This window comes from Strix uralensis, chromosome 32 (assembly GCF_047716275.1).
Source record: "Strix uralensis isolate ZFMK-TIS-50842 chromosome 32, bStrUra1, whole genome shotgun sequence".
NCBI classification, from domain to species: Eukaryota; Metazoa; Chordata; class Aves; order Strigiformes; family Strigidae; genus Strix; species Strix uralensis.
In genome coordinates this window covers 1557994-1576323 of record NC_134003.1, presented here as the reverse complement: position 1 = coordinate 1576323, position 18330 = coordinate 1557994, and the positions used below count along the sequence as shown (strand labels likewise).

The window sequence follows — 18330 nt, the reverse complement described above, 5'->3', positions numbered from 1 at the left end:
GCAGCCCTCCTATCATGCCTGACAAAAGGAGGGGAGAAGCAAGGGGCTAGGCTGGCAGGCGCTGCCGCAGAGACACATTTTCCCTCCTGCTGCCAACGCTGGAGAACACCGCGAGTCTTTGCTTGACTGTCAGCCCAAAATTTACCCTGAGCTGGGGCTTTGCATGTCCCTCAAACTCTCTTGGTGCCAGCACCGTCGCTGCACGGAGGGGTAAGAGGAAAGGCAGTAGCTGTCGGGTGTTTCCAGCCCTCCTTGGTGTGTTTTGCCATGGTCAGTAAATTCGTTTTGCTCAGCTGGCTTTTGATGATGAGGCTTGTGCCGTGCAGATCTGAGCTTTCCCTCCTCTGGGGAATTGGGCCTGAGTGTTGGATGGAAGGGGGTGGGGAAGAAATAGGTTGGCAGGATTCGTCTGGGAAGTAAATGAGCTACGAGAGTGAGTCCTCGTCCCTCGGTTTCTCTTCCCCAGACTGGCTGCGGCCGCTTCCCTTCCCCTTGCAGAGAGGGAGTTTCACCAGTGACACAGACCCTGCTGCTGCCCTGTTTCACGGGGTGAGGGGATGCTCTTGAGACCTTGAGGTGAACAGTACTTGAAGGACAAAGGTGTTTTGTTAAAGTAAAGCTAGTGTTGGTGAAAGGAGCTGCTTTTTGTGTCGTGGAGAACAAAATCCCATTTTACACGGAAACAAGACCATGCAAAAAGGTCTTGGCTTCACCTGCATCCCTCTCCAGATCATAAATGGGGCAAAGCTGAGAGGAATTGGGATCTCTGTGACCTATTCAGTTGTTTAGTCTCACTCCCAATCTTCAAACAAAGAGCTGACAGTGGATTTGGGAGTGCTCATTCCCCTCCGCTGGGACCAGGAAAGCCTTTGCTGCTTTTGTGTACGACGACTAAATCGCTGCCCCTTAGGGAGCTGCTGTCTGCTGCTTCGAGCCCAGGGTTAGTGTTTTAGCCCTGCAAAGGCTCCCTCTTAAGCTGTCCCTTCCATGCCTTCAGTCTGAGTGCAGTTATCTGCAGTAGGTCCAGGTCCGTAGTTTAAAAATGAAACAGGCTTGACCCCTCGTCTATCCTCCTTTGTAATGTACCGGAGCTGCCTTTGGTTTGGGGCGAGCTGCGTCTCTAGTTCCTCCTCCCCATCCTGGTATAACAGCAGCTGTCCTCAGCTGCGCAAACCTTAAAGTTGATAACTCCCCTGATACAATTTTCTCCATCACTCCTGAGATTATGTGCATTAATTAGAGCATCCCTAATGCTAATAAGCAATGGGGAATAAGTGCCTTCTCAGTACATTAATGTGGAAAGTAGTTGGAGTCTTGGCATACACGTAGGCTTATTTTTATCTTTGTGACGGAAACAAAACGGCTGAGTTCTGAGGGGCGGCTGCGTGTATTTCGATGCGCGCTAAATAAATAAGCTCGAGCCTAAGTTGTGCTGGGTGACAGCGCAAAGCCGGTGGTGCGGCCTTCTTTGAGGTAGGCCGGCGTGAACGAGAGATAATTCCCCCAATTTGCTTTGATAATGAGAAAAGTTTGCATGGGAAATTATGCAAAACATATGGAAAGCAAACAACTTTCCTGCTCCGTGTCTGGTTGTCTTTGAAGCGGCGGCTCACAGCAGAGTACCCCTGGCTGCCTCCTGGTCGAGGGAAGGGATGCGGCAAGCGCCGCTCACATCTGTCATCGCTGCTCCAGGAGGACATAGTCCAGCTGGGAAACGGTTCACAGGAACGCTCTAGAGATACCTGGCTGTTTTCTGGCTTCGACAGATTTCTCCTGGCAAACCTTGCTGCAGTGATTTAAAATCCTCTCCGGGCTGACAAAGGTTGCCATCTCTCTAGCGCAGTCAGCGGAGGAGACAAAAGCTCACTCCGTTTCAGTTCGGCATCTCAGTCGAGTTCAGGTGCTGGGAAAACGCTCTCTTCTGACTCCTAGACTTTGGCTTGTTGCTCCAAAGCATGAGCACTTGAATTTCTTCCAGAACTACTACATTTTGAGATGGTTTTACATCATTCCTGGTCTAACCAGTTCTTCCTGATGCTTATAGATGCTGGACGGCTTTGAGTTCTGTCCAAGCACTTGGCATCTTTTAGGCACTGAGTTCAGCAGGTCAGTTATTCTGCTGGTTTAGTGGGACAGGGGTTCTGCAAACTCGCTCCCCTGCTCAGGGCTTGCCCAAAGAAACAGGGAGGAATGGAGAAAGTGGCTGAGCAGCCAAGGGCCAAGTCACCCTCAAGAGATGGAGCCTGGAGGAGGCAAGTTCTGCAGCCCTCTGCCAGGGGAAAAGAAGTGATGCAACTTCTAGCAAGTCTTGCTGAACTGCTCCTCAAAATAAACAGGGTGTTGACGCCAGCAAAGGCTGGGGCCGCTGCTCCCAGGGGCAGTTGCCGGGCTGCACCTTGCGCTCTTGAAGGTAAAGGCAGCAGCTCTGTGCCTGTTCCCATCTCCCCGCACCCGGCTGCAGTGGGTCTGGTGCTGACAGTTCAGCCCTGGAGAAGATCGACCGGACACTGGAACCACCTTTCCTGTTGTGCTCAGAGAGGTGTAATCCACTACCTGCTGCCAGCTCGTTTGGCTACAGGGTGCCAAGCCAGGAGTAAAACCTCAGGCTCTCGGCCTCGCTTTTCTCCTGACTGCCATGACTGGCCTCCCAAATCGGGTTCATCCCCGTACCTTGCCTTGCACGCATCCCTGAGAAGTCCTGTCCTTACTGATAACCCCACAGACTCTATGGAACTCCCACCCATGCCTCTGCTACTGAGAGAGTGCTTGTCTTACCCCAAACCCAGCTACATCAAAGCCCAGACTAGGATTTTGGGCAGCCCCTGACTCCTCTTGCTGAGGAGGGCAGCTGGCACATGCTGTCTCTGCCGTAGAGCCCCCAGGCATCTTGCTGAGACACACGCTCCCCCCTTCATGCACACACATAATTTGCAAGCATCAATTTCCTCTCCTCTCTCCCCACGCAACTCTACCAGGGATTTCTGCACAAAAAGAAGATGCCACTGACTCTCTTGACCTCTGAACTCAGCTGCCTCCCGGGAGGCAGAGGGCTGGGGCTGAGCCCAGAGAGGAGGGTTTGCAGCTGCCCTTGTGCCCTGAGGGGGGAGACATATGGGGGTGACAGTCAATGAGACAAGGAGAAAGGAGAGGAAATGTGTGTTTTCTTAGCGCCCGGCCTCCCAGCTCCTGGGAACTTTATGGCTCTGGAATATTAAGAGGCAGGAAAGTTAATTAATACCCAGAACAAAGCCAGGGCTGTTTGGCTGCTGGGAGAAGGAAGCAGTGGAGACAGGAAGAAAGAATTGGTGTCGTCTTAAATAATTTGTTTTCTACATTTTATCAGCCGCGAAGATAGAGATGAAGGCCACTGCAGGGGTGAAGGGATTGACTTTTGGAGACCAGAGAAGGAGACTTTCTGACAAAGGGCAGGAGAGTTTGTTGGGGGAGCTGTAGGAGCAGCTACCTCTGCGTTATTCAAGGTGGGGACTGCGCTTGGGGCATTGCAGAGCAGTGTTGGTAGTACCGTGCTGTCTGTCACTTCTCGAAGAAGTCGCTATTTCTCTTACTTGAGATGACCCTTCTGCTCCCCACGTAGCATCCTTCCTCTCCAGTCTGCCCAGCTTCTGCTGCCTCTCCCATTCCCAGCATGGCGCAGTGGCTGCAGCTGGCCGGAGTCGAGCTGTCCCAGGGATGGCCGTGCCAGGACTGTCCTTCACCCCCTTCCCTTCCCAGCAGGCTGGGATCTAGCTCAGGATTTAGAGAGACAGAGGTGTTGCTCACACACCACTTTAAGGCATATAGAGACATCCAGACCCTGTTTTCACAAGTGACAAGTGCTTAGGTGTGGATTCTTCAAGGGAGAGCATTTAGCTTTATCTCCCAAATAAATACGTGGAAAAAACCTGCTACCTGCCACAAGAGCTGCTCCTCTGTGTGGCTTTGAAACTGCTCTAGATCTGTCTGTGCTGAGTACTTTAAAGACTTCTGAGCCCTTTGTGCCCTGTGCCTCGAGTCTCTGAGGCGGGCCTGAGCCCATCCTTTGCCGACATAGACTGGCAGGTCTTTGGTCTGTGGACCAGTGAAGTGGATACGGATGTGTCGGAGCCTCTGTGTGATGCTGCTGTCTACAGGATACATCGAGTCCTGTGTCCCGGCCCCGTGCTCTGTCCTGTAGCCTTTGGTCACTCTGCAGTAGCCCTGCTGCCATGATTGTTGGCAACTGCTTTCCGTGTCCTACCCATGAGCAGCAGCGAGGTCCAGCTGAAGGAATGGAGGCAGCTTAGCCCAGGATAACTATCGCAGCAAACAAGGGCCATTGGCTGGCGCCCAGCAGGCATCTGAGTCCAACATGTGTTTAAAATCAGGGTCTGACTACTACAAATAGGAGTGTAGGAATTGCCAGACTGGATCATGCTCAGGGTCCATCGCTGCCCCTGTCTCTGACAGAAACCAGCACCCGCTGCTGCTGGGAAAGGCACAGAAGGCTCTGGGGTGACCCCACACCCCAAACCCACAACACCCGGGTACCCAGGCACCCCGTTCCCGCAGTGGGTACCACTGCAGCCGTCTGCCCTGGCTCTGCTCGACTTGTCCTCTCTCTGTGTGCAGCGAGAACATCCAGTCAGATCTCAGCACCACCATGCTGCACCTCTGTCCATCCGTCTGTCCATCTTCCAGCCCGTTGCATGCATTCCTGGAGAAGAATACCAGGGCTGGAGAAAAAGGAAGGTAGTTTAGGGTGATACTGATTCCAGCGTGCGCTTCCTCAGCCTGCCTTGTGCAGCCCGGCACTACTGGGCCTTTTCTCTCCAGCCTCTTTCACCTCCGTGTCCAGCCCGAGCGCTGGCGCGTGGTGCAACGGCTCGGAGGAGGTAGAGGATGAGGCAGGGATGGAGGATGCTGCTTAGGACCTACAGCACTCTGCTACCCAGGTGATCTTTCCCCAGTGCCAGCACAGCTTTAACAGTGAGGTTTCTGGGGCTAATCAAGATCGACATACAAACAAAACAGCATCTCTGCATCTCACAGCCAGCAGAAAGGGAGAAGCAGATGGGCTAGAGGAGGCAGGGAGCTGCTGCTAAATGGATTGATGGAGAGGCCTTTAAGAGAGATGGATTGGAGAGGGAGCCACTGGAGGAAAGGGCCGGGGCGGCCACGCTGTGAATGGGGCAGGGGCCCAGGGAGATGATGGGAAGGGAGAAAGGCCTGCAGATAACAGATGGATGGACACAAAGACTGGAAGGGAAGAGAGGGACAGATGGACAGGCAATAGAGAGAGTCAGGAGAAGAGAGGGATCTGGACATAATTAGATTGGATCCGATTATGACAGACTCGATTAGAGCAATATTATGATCAGGAGCTTCTGTCGCTATTTGGCTTTTAGGGGGGAACAAAGCCAGAGAGCACGTGTGGAAGGGGGACAAGCAGAGGCGAAGGGAACCGGGAAGGATGAAAGGAAAGGGGCTCCTTGTGAAAGCTGTCAGTGGTGGTGGTGACAGATTGTCTAGTTATCGAGCACCGGGGCCGTCTGTCACCGACCGCTCACAAAACCTGCACTCAATAAAAGCCAGGGAGACAAAGGCGAGGAGAGGAGAGGGGCTACCGGAGCCGAGAGCTTCTGTCACTAGCCAGGCAAGCGTGCCCAGGGCGTGGGGAGAGCTGTGCAGATCGGGGGCCTTCTGTTATTAGTTAGGCACATGCACAAGTAAACACGGGTGTGCCTGTGAGCACACGTGGGGCTGAGGGGTCTGGACCTTGCTCAGCCACCTTACCCCCACGCACGTGTACCCCACGGCCCGCCTTTGCGCGTGCACGCGCGCTCCTGCACACGCAGCTCGCCCAGCCCACCCGCGTTTGTGTGCTCTGACAGAATCCCAGAATCATCTCGGTTGGAAAAAGACCTCGGAGATCCTCCAGTCTAACCATTAACCTCACATTGACCGTTCTCAACTCCACCAGATCCCTCAGCACTAAGCACGTGCCCCAAAAAGCCCTCGAGCCCTGGCTCTGCAGGACGTCACCACCCCGAGTGAAGAGGAAGGGGCTGCCCAGGTGCTTCTCCAGCGTCGATCCAAATCGCTCTGCTTCCTTCTCAGTGTCTGTGAAGAGCCTGGGAGCGTCGGCCAGCTGAGCGTCGTGGTGCGGTCGGCGAGGCCTTGCACCATCTGGGCAGTGTCTGACCCTTCGCGGCCAGCCCGGGCTGCAGCCGTTGGTTGCAAGAGCGCGCTGCAAACCAGACGTGATGGAGCTGGCAGCTGCCCCCTCCACAAACTGCACTTGGGCATGTCTGGATAAAGTATAATGGCACCAAAAGCGACGCTGTGGATGCTGCGGGATCTCTGATGGCTTGGCTGCAGGGAACAGTCCAGAAAGGCAGATCAGCCAGAGAGGACTTTGCCATGAACGAGCAGCTGGGTGGTCACAGGAACATGGGGGAGCCCAGCGCCTTTTGTTCTGCAGAGGGTCCTTGCTGGGAGACGGGACACAGTCCCACCACGTGCATGAAGGTACCGGTTGATGGGCAGGAGCAGTAATTCCCCCCAGGGACTCTCTTTCCAGCGTCTGTGAGTTGTGGCAGGGGTCTCCTTCCAGATCTCCCACCCCTAGTTTGGACACGCAGCCCCTCGCTGTATAAAAGTTGCTCCAGCTGGGGCTGCTCCAGCAGCACAAGGGTTAAAGCTGCCTGTTTTCCCTGACAAGCCCAGGCCAGCGTGGTCCCCAGTGGCTTTGCACAATATGTCGCCTCATCTCCTGCCAAACGCTGCCTCTCCTGGTCTCTTTTCATACCTCGCTGTGCCCTCGCTGCGCGCACGCGGGAGGCCTGGAGCGGCCAGTCCACCCCGGGTCCCCCCAACCCCCTTCGGCGGCTCCTCTCTCTGCCACTGATCCCTCACCCCCCTGGGTCGAGGTGGGTGAGTCCTGGGGGGCTTCATCCCCTCGGGTGGAACCACCACAACGGACCCACCTGGGTCCATCAACCTCCCAGGTCAAGCCAAAGGTATCAAGAGATTTTGAAGGGTTGGCCAGGCTCCCACTGGCGTTTACCAACCTCATTCTTCTCAAACACTGCGTTGAAAGGGAGGCCCAGGAATTCAGAGGAAACGAGGGTTTTCTGCAGGCTCTGGCTTGTGGGCTCCTGAGATTAAGAAACCTGGTTGGTTTTGACAAGGAATACCAGCTTCCGCCAGCCAGGATGTTGGGAAACTTGGAGGTGAAGAACAAAGCCAGAGGGTCTCTTGTTCTCCCTCCCTCAAATCTCATCAGGTTTTTGTCAGCTTGAGGATAGTTGAAGCTCAGAAGTTCTTGCTGAGAAGGTAGAGACCGAGGCAGCAGCCAGAATCCCAGGGACCACAGCAGCTCCCATGGGCTGCAGGCTCTGAGCGGGGACGGGGGGAGGGTTGCAGCCACAGGGGGAGTATTGGCTTGGGTTGCAGGAGAAAGGTCTGGGGTTTCTTGCTCTGCCGTCACCCTCCCACGAGACCTGTGGCTGTGGCTTCACCTTCCCCTGCTGCCCGGCACAGCCCTGCCCGTGCTCCTCACCCTCCACGAGCCAGTCTGCCCTGCGAGGCTTTGTGGGCTGCGTGGGCACCCTGCAGCGCTCGGCATCGGGGCTGCGTCCTGCCCGTTGACACTTCTCAAAAAGCAACCATTTTCCAAGCTGAGGGACGTCCCTGGATTAAATCCTCCCTCCTGGCAGCACAAAATTTGGATGCTGACAGATGAAGGGGCCTTTGCAATCTCAGATCTTACCTGCGGGAGGAAGAAGGCTGAGAGTCTGCGTCATCCCAGGGCAGAGTTAAGGTGACTGTGCTACGGGAAGGGGCCCTTGGCCGCTGGGTGCAGACGCTGTGCTTGTGTCACTGCAGCCGAGCGGAGAGGGCTGTCCCCTGGTAGTGTGTCCCCTGGTAGTGTCCCCTGTGCCGGGGCTGAGCCGGGCAAGTCCGTGTCCCCAGGAGAGCTGCAAGGATCGGGGGTGGGAGGATGGATCTGCTACCGCCTTGACTTGAGAGAAGAACTTGAGTGGGAGCCGAAAGCTGCCCGCTCGTCTGGACGCCGCACGCCGCGATGGCCACGAGGCCAGCACAGATCGGGCCTGGTGGCCCCTGTGGGGAGGCTCCAGCAGCCAGCTCCGCTCCTTCCCTCCCCTCCTCCCCGAGCCCAGCCCGGCAGGATGCCCGGAGCAGCCCAGCATCAGCTGCGGAGAGAGGTGGGGCCCTGCTGGCGTCCTGGCAGGGGGAGAGGAGCTGGCCCTGGGGGTGGGCAGGCGAGACGGGAACAGAGGAGGGATGGGGAGCGCAGAGCGAGAAATAAATACAAACAGCCCATCGGGCTCTCGGGGGAGCTGGGGGGCCCAGGCGGAGCGCTGCAGCGAGGGAGGAGGGGGATGTGGGGTGTGCAACGGGGCTGGGGAAGGGGGTGGATGCGTCGGTGGCAGTCGTGTGTCCGCACGGGAGAGAGGAGCTTGTTTGGGACGCGCGTGTGCGAGCTGCGGGACGGGCGTCCTGTCCCGTGCGCGCGTGAGTCTCGGGGCGGATGCGGCTCTTGCCACGAGCTCGTTAGGCTAATATTGTTTTCTAATCGGTGCCATAGCAATGGTGAGGCAGGCGTCTCGCTGCCACCTGATCCCTCCGCCTTGTCCGCCGCTCGCCCGGCAAACTCCGAGCCCATCTGCTGCTCCGTGCCATGGGCTGGAGTCCACCCAGGTGCGGTTGCCCATCACCTGGGCTTCGCGGGCCTGTGCAGGGGAGGGCAACCAGCCCCCAGGGCTTGGAGGGGGACGAGGCGGGGGCAGAACCTCCAGCACTCGGTGGAAGGAGATGATGAAGGTGGGAGACTCCAGCAAGCAAACTGTGGGGAGGTCTGGGAGGACACACGCGGATCCGTGTGCGTGGGATGGGGGACGTGGGGATTTCAGAGCAGGGAGTTTCCTGATAATGAGGACAAACTAGAACAGATTTTCTCCAGAGAGAGTTTAACAGGAGAATCCGAAATTGGAGAAGGGTGAGAGGCAGAGACCAAGTCTAACCCATAAAAGAGATCATTGTTTCATGGTTAAATAGAGGAGCAGTGTTTCAAAGCAATACCTGTGTATTCTGGGTACCTCTTCCTTCCACTTTCTTTCTCTTTCTCACCAAACTTTACTACAGGTGAATTTTACAGCAGCTCCCAGGCAGGACCTGGGGGACAGTCGTTGGTGCTAGTAGAGGCTGTCCGTGGTGCGGGCACCCACCAGTGCTCACGCGTCCCACACACGCACCCACGGACCCGTGCGTCACGCGGCTGCATGCGCAGGGACACGGGTTCATGCCGGCGCGGTGCGGACACGCAGCCCCGCTCCCCCACGCACCCACGGGGGCTGCACACCGGCGGGAGCCGCCGGGAAGGCTGTGCCCTGGGTCCCGCTTCTCCTGCAGACGCCGGTCCTCATCCCAGCCAGGCAAAGAGACTTGCCTGCCTGCCTGTCTCTCCCTCTCCCCTTTCCACGTTCGCTCCCATCTCTCTATTTCTCCTTTATGAAATATGCATGGAGAACAGATGTCGCCTTCTCCCGGAGCACCCCCACCCTCCTCCCTCCCTCCCAGCCCACCACCTCCATCCACCCTCCAGGACCACATCCAACCTCCACCTCCCTCCGCTCCCGGGGGCTCCAACCTCCCGCACAGCCAATGGCATCCCCTCTCTTTACTTTAATATTTATGAGGGGGGGAGCACCGGAGCGGCCAATGAGGCGGCCGGGGTCGGACCCGGCGTGCGAGGCTGGGGTGTATATATAGCGTATGGGGCACATGCCTCCTTGGGGTGTCCATCTCAAGGCACGGTGGCCCGCTCGCACTCCTGCCCAAGGAGGAGCATGCGCGGGCCCCAAGGCTGCTGGGGTTCCCCCTGACCCCCCCAAGTCCATCCCACGGAGCAGGACGCTGTGCGCACCCGGGGAAACTTTCTGCCTCCTCAATGGACGGATGAGCCAAGCGGTTCCTCCCTCCCTGGATTACTTTGAGCTTCATCCTGCTGGAAGAGAAAAGCTGGAGCCTGGGAATGGTCGTCGGCTCAGGGGTAAGGTGGCTGTCCCGGGGAGGGGTGAGCAGCGCTCCGGGATGTTGTTGTGAGGTTTGATGCTGATGAAATGGTAGCGTGGAGGGTGGGGAGAGGGACGGCGAGATCAGCAGTGTGGTCTGAGCAGGAAAGTCTCTGCACAAGCCCACGGGCTCTCTCAGGAAGGGGCTTGACCTCGGTGCGAGGTTTAACGCACGAACCCCTGCGCGCATCCTTCACTTTGGGCTTGGCGGTGGCCCGGGGGGGTTCTGATCAGGGAAAAGAGAAGGAACCTCCAGTCAGATGGCCTGGAAGTGGGTGCCAGGCACACTTTGCGTGGCCAGGGAGTCTTCAAAAATTGTGACAGCGCTGGAGTGCAGGGAAAAGGGCAAGCGAGGAGCTAGGAAGCATTGCTTCCCATCGGGGGCTTAAGATTACCGGGGTTTCGCTGAAGGCAGGACTGGAGCAAGTGTAGGTTTAAAAGAGGTTCTTGCAGTAGGTGAGTTTAGGAAGGTGGCAGTTTACAGCTCAGCTGAAGGAAAGAGTGGAAAAGAGCCACCCAGAGCCCAAGTCACCCATGTGAAGGAAAAGGTTTTTGAGGACTGGACTAACCTCACGAAGGAGCGGGATAAGGAGTTTATTTGGGTCCAGTATGAAACTTGTCTTCATGCAAACGATCCAACATCCTCCTGCGATGGAGATCCCCACGCAGGACTCCCGCCTCCCATGTTTGATGCAGCTTCAATTCACTCGCAAGGACGCTGAGACAGGGACAGCAACGTGTCCCACAGCCCGTCCCCTCCGCGGAGCGCGGCGACCGGTGAGCAGTTCCCAGGCTGTTCCTGACCCAGGTTGTCATCCCCGTCTGCCCAAGGAGAAGAAGTTTTTGCAGCCTCCCCTACTCCAGGATGACGCGATGTGCTTACGCCTCGGTTCTGGTGTCCCAGGAGGGGACAGGAGGTGGTTGGTTGTCCCCTTCCCTGCCCTGTGCTGAAGGGATGGGACTGGGAGGCAGCGGAGCCGGGGCGGTTCACCAGTGACTGCACCTCAGCACGGCCCCGGTCGGATGAGGCAGCGCCTGAGTTTGCAGAGCAAGAGGAGAACAGGCCTGTTGTTTTCAGAGCAGCAGCGTCGGGCTAAGAGGGAGGCAGAAGAGCGGTGAAGCTAGTGCAAGAGATCAAAGACAGTTCCCCGTCCCTAAGAGCAGGGGGGAGAGGATTTAAGGAGAAGCTGCACCCGTGAGCATGATCCTGGATGTCCACGCGCTGACTCCTCGCTGCGGCCCAGGAGCTGGAAGCGCAGAGCTGCCGGGGCACGTGTCCAACCCCGGAGCTGACCTTCCCTCTTTCTCCCAGCCCGGCTGCAGCCTCTCGGAGCTTGTGCTCACGGCTGGAGCCACCGTCCTGCCCCGCTGCTGGGAGCCGCCGTGGCTGGGAGCGATGCTCCGGGGATGGCTATTGTGAGTGGGAACGGGGCGGCACCGCCAGCACGCAGGGAAACACGACACGGCCGCGGCACCTGGCCACCGAGGGCTGCCCCCGCTCGCCGGGGTTTGCTTTGGGTGGTGGTCACCCACGACACACTGCTCCCGAGGGCAAAGCAGCTGGGAGGGCAGGGCTGCTCCCTCCACCACTGGGCAGCAGAAAGGAGGTCCTGGGTCGGCAGGAAGGCGGCAAGAGCAGAAGGAGAAAAGAGATGAAAGCAGGAGGGGAGTGGAGAAGGTTAAACAAGGTGCAGGAGTCACGGCTGTAGTGGATGGCTACAGCAGAGGTGGCTAATTCAGGAACTGGAGATACACGCTCTTGCGTTGGTCATGGCTGGTTGGTCTCTGAAGCTGAGCGCAGGGAGGGCAAGTTAAACACAAAAGCAAACTCAGGTGTGCTCTAAGGACAGTGCAGTTTATTGCAAGCTCAGAGCCCTGAGAGGGCATCCCCGTGGATCCCGAAAGCCACGTTTCCATCAGCCCTTCCATCATCTCCAGGCTAAGGGCTGCACAAGAGTAACTTTTTGGTTAGGATTTGGGTGGTTTACTTGTACTCTCACACACAACTGAAAGGTTTTGTGTAGGAGAAAAAAAAAAAAAAGCCCAGGTTAATTTTTTTAGTGAAATCTGAATATCACAGTGCAGGGATGAGCATGTGTTTCTGCGCAGAGATGTCTGATTTGGGGTAGATTTATGAGCGTGGCTGTAAATTATTGTGCATAAATGGATGTGGGATTCTCACAGAGGAGTTTTTGACTGCGACCATTTGCACGTATGTGCTGGGAAACGTGTCTGTGTGTATATGCACGTGTGTGTATGTGCATGTGTGTGTATGTGCACGTGTGTGCCCGTGTGTTTGTGTAAGCATGCAAAGAAACAGCCACCTATGTGTGGGGGGGCTCAGAGGGGCTGTGCAGACATTTCTCTACACGCTGCTGGGGTTCCTCGTGTTTCCTGGGCGGCGTTTCTGCAAACACATCAAGGGCTCTGCCCGCCGCCAGTCTTTTAAAACGGGATGTGGACTATTTCTTCCCAGTCATCGCCTGTCCATATTCGTTTAGTTTCCATTTCTCAGTCGTATGGCTCATTACAAGCTTGTCAGGCCTGAGAGAGGTAATATGTTGTACATCTCTGCCTGGCTGGCTTCCCAGCCCGGCTGCCGTCTCTTCCAGCAGCCGCATTTCCCCATCTGAAGTTTGTTCCCCTTCCCCTGCTCCACCCCAGCCCTTCTCCGCTGTCCGGGGCAAAGATGCTCCTGGGGCAAGACCTGCCTTTCCCAGACCTGCTCCCGGGGTGCTGGAGGCGTCTGTGCGGGTCTGGGGACCCCCCTCCCCGTGCCGGAGCCGCATGGGGAAGGCAGCGGGGGGGAGGAGAAGGGAGAGGGGAGGCAGCTTTCCCGACCGACAGCGCAGCGTCCCGGAGGGAGCGGGGAGCCAGCGTCTATTTGGACACATGAAGCAAAGCAGCTGTGTTGGGTTCCATATGTCGGGGGTGCCAGGATCCATGACATACGGGCTCATTTAGTATACAATAAGCCCCCCCTTCCCCTCGCCCCTGCAGTCTGTTTTTCCCCTTCGCTCATCCACCACCTGTCATCTCTCCGGAGAGCCAGGAGAAATGGCTCCCACCTTCCCCCAGAGCCACCCCACCGGCTCCTTCTCCGCCACCCCTGACAGGGGACCCGGAGCCCCATCCCTGCCCGGGGGGTTGGGGGGGGGGGACAGGCTGTACCCCGCTCGGGCTGGGGCCAGCGCCGCAGGGCGAGGGGAGCGACCAGCCGCGCTCTCGCCTCGCCTGTGCGCCGGGAGCCGGGCGATGCTGAGGGCCCCTGTGCTTCTGTTTTCTAGAGCGTGCGGGAGGAGTTCGGCTCTGACACCTGACGGCTCCGAAACTGGGTCCTGCCCCGGCCTCACGGAAGAGCCCGCGGACTCTGTGCACGCGCACGCACAGAGGATATTTATTTATTTATTTTATTTATTTTATATGCATCCTGCCATCTTTCTTACATTATTTATTGTGAAAGTTATCTCCCGCCCCACGAGTACTCCAGGGAAAAGGGAAAATTTTGACATTCCCTTGCGGAGACTGTGTGTGATGAGGAAGAGGAGGAGAATAACCAGGGGCTTGCTGTGATCCAGAGCCCTTCTGCTTCGACGTCGCGCCTGGGTCAGTCTGTCCTCCTGACATCCCGTATCTCTGAAGCATCTGTCTGTCTGTCCACCCCTCTTCTACGAAGATGATGCTGAATTCGGACCAGACAGAGATCGACCTGCCCCCGACACACTCCGAGTCCGAGTCCGTCTTCAGCGACTGCGGCGGCGGCCGCGCGGGCAGCGCGGAGGACGCCGGCAGCGTTGGCTTGTGCGCTCAGTCCCGGGTGGCCGAGCCGGGCGAGCCGGTGAAGAAAGACCTGCAGCACCTGAGTCGGGAGGAGCGTCGGCGCCGGCGCCGTGCCACGGCCAAGTACCGGACAGCCCACGCCACGCGGGAGCGCATCCGCGTCGAGGCCTTCAACATGGCCTTCGCCGAGCTGCGGAAGCTGCTGCCCACCCTGCCGCCGGACAAGAAGCTCTCCAAGATCGAGATCCTCCGCCTGGCCATCTGCTACATCTCCTACCTGAACCACGTGCTGGATGTCTGAGCCGCCCAGCCTGCGTCCGTCTGTCTGTCTGCCATGTCTCCTACCTGAACATGTGCTGGGCATCTGAGCCAAGAGCTCAAGTCTGTCTGTCCATCTACGACCTGAACCACATGTCGGGCATCCAAAATGCTGTGCCTGTGTTCGTCCGTCTGTTCAAATGGACCAAGTCCCCAGCTGTCTGCCCTCCCCCCTATCTGAACTGTCTTCTGTATTTCCCCACCACCAAGCCCACGTCCTTCTGTCCTTCCATCCTGCCTGACTCAGGCTGGATGTTTAGTCCACCAGCCATCTGTCTGTCCTGCTGGATCTGCTGCCTGAAGGCTGTGCTGGCCGCACGTGCTCCCAACTTCTGTCCGTCCATCCTTCTGCTGTGCATCCCACTGATGCTGCCTACGGGATCCTGAGCCCGCATCCCTCAGTCTGTCCACCACGTCTGCTCCCTGACCCACAGCAGGAGCCACTGAGACCACGTCTGTCTCCGTGTCACCTCTTTTATACACAAAAAAATGGACCTGTGAAGCGCTGCAGCACCAAGCGGCCCCGGGGTCTTGTCCATCTGTCTGTCTGTCTGCGCCTTCTGCCACCAGCCGCCCCACCAGCATGGCCAGTCTGGGCATTTTTGTCTGTTTGCTGCTGTTCTGCCCCTGGCATCGTGCTGGGCACTTACAGACCCACGTCAGGACCATCCTCCCCGCAGGGGCAGCGCGGCCCAGGAGCATCCCCGGGCACAGAGCAGCTCCTCTGTGTTCACCCCGGCCTTTTGTACCCCAAAGGGAAGCACAAAGCGTGGTGCAGACCTGGCAGGACCTGGGGAGGACAGCGGCAGGTTCCCCTCCAGACGGGGCAGAGAGGCATGCTCTGAAATTCCCTGAAATTCCTCGGAAATTCTGGCTGTGCTGCCTGCCCAGTGGAGCAGCACCCGAGGTCTCTCCATTGCACGTCTGGTCTCCCCAAAGCTCAGCACTCCGCTCCCAGACCCCTGCATCCCCGGCTTTGCTGCCCAACCCTCCTTTGCACTAGTGCACAACGAGTGTGAAGCCCCCCTGGCCCGGCCTGTTGCACCACCCCGGAGCACCAGAGCTCCCCATGCAGCTCTTCATCCCTCCCCACTCTTCCTCCATCTCCGCTTCGCTGCTGCTGGTGGAAAAGCTCTGAGTGGGGTCACAAGCGTGGCCCAGCACAGGGGGATGCTGGTGCTCAGCCCCCCCGGACCGCATCCTTCCCCTGCGACGCCGGGGCTCATGGGCAAAGAGGCTTCGCCCTGGGGTGCTGCAGGGCCCCCCCGTTTACACCAGTACAGCACTGGTGCAGCGTGAGCTTTCACAGCACACGCTCTGCCGGGGTAAACTGCACTTTACGTGCGGCTTGAAGGGCAGCAGGGCTGGAGAGGGGAGGGAGCAGGCGCGGCCCCTCTGCCCAGCTTCCAGCACCCGGGGCTCTCCCTGCCCCCCCCAACGTGGATCAGCACTTTGGGAGAGGGAGGGGAGTGGGAAGGGAAAGCAGAGCCGAGCAGCCTTTTCTCCAGCAAGGGCACGCTGAGCCTGGGGAAAACTCATTGCAGGAGTGAATGTTTTGCCTTGGTTTATGGGTGTTTGTTTGTTTTAAGAGTTAATTTTGCACTGGCAGTGGCAAGAGCACAAGCAGAGCCCGGGCGGGGGACCAGGATGGTGCAGAAACCACTGGCTGTGCTTCGAGCCAACGCTCCGGGCCGGGGGCCTGGCCCGCGGGGAATGGGGTTGATCCTCGTCGCGAGACAGGCAGTGGGTGCTGGGGGAGATGGACTTCGGTGTGTCAGAGAGGGTCAGTGCCATGTCCTGCGAACACCAGCGAACCCCCAGAGCCGGAGCAGAGGGTCCCAGCAGCGCTTCCAGGCTCCCACCCTCCACTTTTTGCCCTCCCGAGGTGTTGGGCGCTGCCTGTGCCGGGTGTCTGAGCCCCAGTTGGGCTTCCCAGGACCTCGCAGACCTCCTGGCTCCATCCTCTCCCCAGCCTCTGCCGCCAGCTCCCAGCGACGCCTCGCTCCGTACCTCATTTTCCCCCTCCCCGTAAAAGCAGGGAGAACGTTCGCTACCTCTGTCTCGCAAGGACTCGCCGGGGCATGTGGGATCCCCGAGGGCCGGAGCAGCGGACCCCGCCGCCCGCTCCCCCGTCACCGCATCGCTCGGCGGGGCAGCGGCAGAGCAAAACAGAGCAGGGCAGCCCACCCTTCCCCTCCACTCACCAGCCACGTCTCTGTGCCACGAGGATATTTATTGAATTAATTTATTGATAAATGTTATTATTTATTTGCTGTGTTGTGCACTTTTGGGAAAGGAAAACTAGATAACAAACAAACAAAAAAAAAAAAATAATGACCACGGCGGAAAACCAACCAACCCACCCTTGTACGCAGTGTGCCCCAGCGTGTGTTTGTCTTGGCTGTTCAGACTGTGCAAGGATTTATTATTTATGAGTTCACAAGGAAGTCGGGGAGGGGGAAATGAATTAAACTGCCAGCAAAAGAGAGATCTTGAACTTAGAGTGCCCGGCTTCCCTTTTTCTGTCTTTTTTTTTTTTTTTTAATCTTGTTTTTCACCATCTCTTCCTTGCGGTGGTGGTGGTGGATTCCCCACGCGGGAGCTGATGGCTGCGGCCATGCCTGTGAGAGGAGGTGGGGGGGGAGAGGCCGTGCCCCCCCCCTCCGGCCAAGGGACCAGGACGTGTCCTCTTGGCACCCGAAGAGTCCCACCAGCACCGGCCGGGCTCGGGCTCGCTCGGGGACGGGGTGGATGCGTGTCCTGGGCTTTCCGCGGGTCTGCGGTCACCGTTTGAGCCCAGCTTGGCTTTGCTGGGACAAGCAGCCCCCGAATGGCCCAGTCCCTCTGGGGTGACAGCGAAGGGATGAGGACATCTGGCCCAGACATCAGCATCTCCAAACACACCCAATAAACCACCTTCTCTCTCCCGCATACCCCTGGGAAATCAGTGTGGCCCTGGCTCCCGAGTCACCCCCCACCTGACCCCGCGCCTCTGCCTAGCAGAGCCCCCGCTGCCCCTTCTCCACATCCCCCGGCCCTCTCCCCTGCGAGCCCCCAGCGCTCGCCCTGTTTCCTCAGCCCACCCTGAGCCACGCGGGGAAGCAAGTTTGCGGCTCGTCTCCTTTGTCTGCGCCGCTCCCGCGCGTCCCTGGGGGCAGGTTGCAGCTGTTCGCCGACTTGCTCCAAATTTCTTCATATAATCAATTGGCCTTGGCTGCAGCTTGGCTCAGCAGAGATGCGTCAAAGGGGAAATAATAAACATGGGGGAGGGAGCAGGGAGACTTTGCACCGGGCTGCAGGGGCCGTAGCGGCTGGTGGGGCACAGGAGGGGACCTGGGCGCTCCCTTTTTGTCCCAGCTGAGGGATTTCTCCCCGGTGTTCACCCCTTGGGATGCACCGTGTCCCCGCCGCTTGCACCCAGCCCCAGCTCTCCTCCCAACCCCTCCAGCACCAGCCCCCACGCCGAGAGGTTCAACCGTCCCCATCCCAGCCCCGGCCGCTCTCCGGGAGCTGGTAATCGGGTGAGGGCAGCGCGAGCTCGGCGGCGGCGGCTCCCAAACCTCTGCGGGCCCGTTGTTCCCGGCTGCCAGCCCCGGCCCTGACATATGGTCCTCATTGTGCCTCGCACAATGGAAACACTTCATGCTAATTTAGCTGCTGGTTCTGGCCTTGCTGTCATCCCCGACAGATTGGGTCCCTTGCCTGCTCTTTGTGCTTGCGGGCAGGCAGGGTAACGGGCAGCTCAGCCTCTCCTCTACCTCCCTGAGTGTTTTCCGTGACACTTCCCAACTCCTTCCCCAGTCCCACAGCTATTTCCTTCCCTCTCTCTCTCCTTCCCCCCACACATCTCCATCTCTCCATCCCTCCCCTGGCCTCTGGAGGACGCTGGTCCCGGTGCGCAGGTAGGTGTGTGCGCGAGGAATGTCCCACAGCAGCTTTTCCATTTGAAAAATACCCACGGAAAATCGTCCTGAAGGTGCAGATAAAACAGAGACGCATGAAACTGCTCAGCTGCTTCTGCCCGGCGGCATTTTTGTGTCCCTACCCCAGGGGACGACGAGGTGGGGATGGCTACCGGCCCCCTTTCCCATCCCTTCCTCCCCCAGAAAGGAGTAGCCGAGGCGGGACGTGACACCCCGGTTTGGGCAGGGGGAAG

General features: G+C 58.2%; 1 protein-coding gene across 1 annotated transcript; it reads left to right on the top strand.

Moving 5' to 3' along the window:
- Positions 1-9804: 9804 nt before the first annotated feature.
- NHLH1 (nescient helix-loop-helix 1) lies at positions 9805-16677 on the top strand. The gene is made up of 2 exons (XM_074853395.1): positions 9805-10054; positions 13364-16677. The coding sequence occupies exon 2, from the start codon at positions 13753-13755 to the stop codon at positions 14155-14157; it is 405 nt and encodes a 134-aa protein (XP_074709496.1). The 5' UTR covers positions 9805-10054; positions 13364-13752; the 3' UTR covers positions 14158-16677.
- Positions 16678-18330: the final 1653 nt, after the last annotated feature.